This window comes from Montipora capricornis, chromosome 9 (genome assembly GCF_036669925.1).
Source record: "Montipora capricornis isolate CH-2021 chromosome 9, ASM3666992v2, whole genome shotgun sequence".
Taxonomy (NCBI): Eukaryota; Metazoa; Cnidaria; class Anthozoa; order Scleractinia; family Acroporidae; genus Montipora; species Montipora capricornis.
The window spans coordinates 25,039,482-25,041,162 of NC_090891.1; the positions used below are offsets into that span (position 1 = coordinate 25,039,482).

Here is a 1,681-nt window from a genome sequence, read left to right on the forward strand (position 1 = left end):
AAGGCATCTTTTCTAGTCATGATAAAAAACCGATTTTCGCCGCAAACACAACGTTCGCTCTGTGAAAAAATTTGGGATGGTAACACGGGAAAATAGAGCAACCTTTGCAGTTTAATCAAAGAAAATAACTCGTGACCAAACCACTGGTGTCATCATCTTGGAGAAACCGCTTGTAAAAAAACATTACCAATCGTAGCCTGGCATAATTGCCACTTTGCCTTATGAAGTGGTTTTCGGAATCTCTCGTGGGAAAAGAAATCAAAAAGCCACAAATGAGTGGACAAGTCACAGCTACATCAAATACAGAGCAGGAGAATGGTCAATAATTTGAAAAGGTGGATGAGCAAGACATTGAAGGAGAACGGTGTCTGACACTTGCAAACTGCAGACCGCGGACTGCAGACTAACCCTAAATCACAGTTATTGAAAGCTAACCGCTCTAAAATGGGTGCTCAGACTTAAATACTGTTTATCAGCACTGACTATTTGAAATGGGCTGATTAGACTTTAAATACTGCTTATCAGCGCTGTTTGTAGACAGCCAGTAGTCTGCCTTCTGCAGTTATCATACACCAGAAAGGGAAGATTATGTGCCAATGAAAATTAATAAAATGGGAAAGGAAACCCCCTTCATCCAAATGTGCTACTTGCGCCAATTGTAGAACTTGAACGGGACTGTGCCAAAATGATAACAAAGTCTGGATTTATCACTACAAACAGACAAAATTTAGAAAAAAACCACGAATTTTATTTGATAATTAAAAAAAAAAAACAATTACAAGAGCCTACTATATGGCTTCTGATCAATCAATTATGAAACCATTTTCCTAACTTTTCAAAGGTTTGTTTTACTTGCTTTTGATTATTACGAAATCGAAGTGAGAAGAAAATAGTGCAAATAGCTAGGCCGTTAAAATTAAAAATCAAGAATACATCACGTATGTCTCAGTTCTTTTATTCCTTAGATTATATAGATATATATATGTATGTGTTATTTGCCAGCTAAGAGGTCCTCATAGCGGAAAACTGTGACCGAGGTCTTGAAATGCTGCCCGAGGCCGCAGGCCGAGGGCAACTTTTTCAAAAGGGCAGCTTTCTCAAAATTCCAACCTCGTCGTGAACTTGCTTTTTCGGGGTAAGCGGCTGCGTGCATTTGCTTCGAGATGTGATTGGCTCTTTTAAATTTCTGCCTCTCTTGTGATTGGTCAAAGAAGCTACATAAGGCTTTGCAACGTTTTCATAGCTACAACTTGCATAGGGCCGTCACGTGATTGATAAGGTGACGAATTCCGGGCCCTACAGCGTGGTTTGCATGAAATTGGCAGTAAAGTGCATGCGGGTAATGCATCACGAAACCTAGAACTTAATGAAAACAAAATAATTGGATTCATAACTGCGCTTAGCGCTGGAAACACAGTAAAAGCAAAACCGTCAATCCAGTGGCAGTGATCCTTGAGAAACAGTTCAGGTGAAAAGATTTCCAAAACTAATATTACGTAAGGCCATATCCAACAAACGAAAAACACGGCAACGATCAGGATGAACAAATACATGGTCTTTTTGCGAGTCTTGTTCCTCCATTGTACTGGGTTGCTGCCCTGCGCGCTGGATTCTTGGATAGGCTTCCTTTGTAATACTCGCATGATACGTTGATACAAAATGATAATTGTACAAATAGGTG

General features: G+C 39.7%; 1 protein-coding gene across 2 annotated transcripts in view; it reads right to left on the reverse strand.

The window, feature by feature from the left end:
• Window positions 1-745: 745 nt before the first annotated feature.
• LOC138015942 (prokineticin receptor 2-like) overlaps window positions 746-1,681 on the reverse strand; it is a 6,664-nt gene continuing 5,728 nt past the window's right edge. For both annotated transcript variants that reach the window (XM_068863068.1, XM_068863069.1), the window contains exon 2: window positions 746-1,681. This exon is cut by the window's right edge and continues 627 nt beyond it. In XM_068863068.1, coding sequence (XP_068719169.1) covers window positions 1,215-1,681 — 467 coding nt within the window. In that variant the 3' untranslated portion in view covers window positions 746-1,214.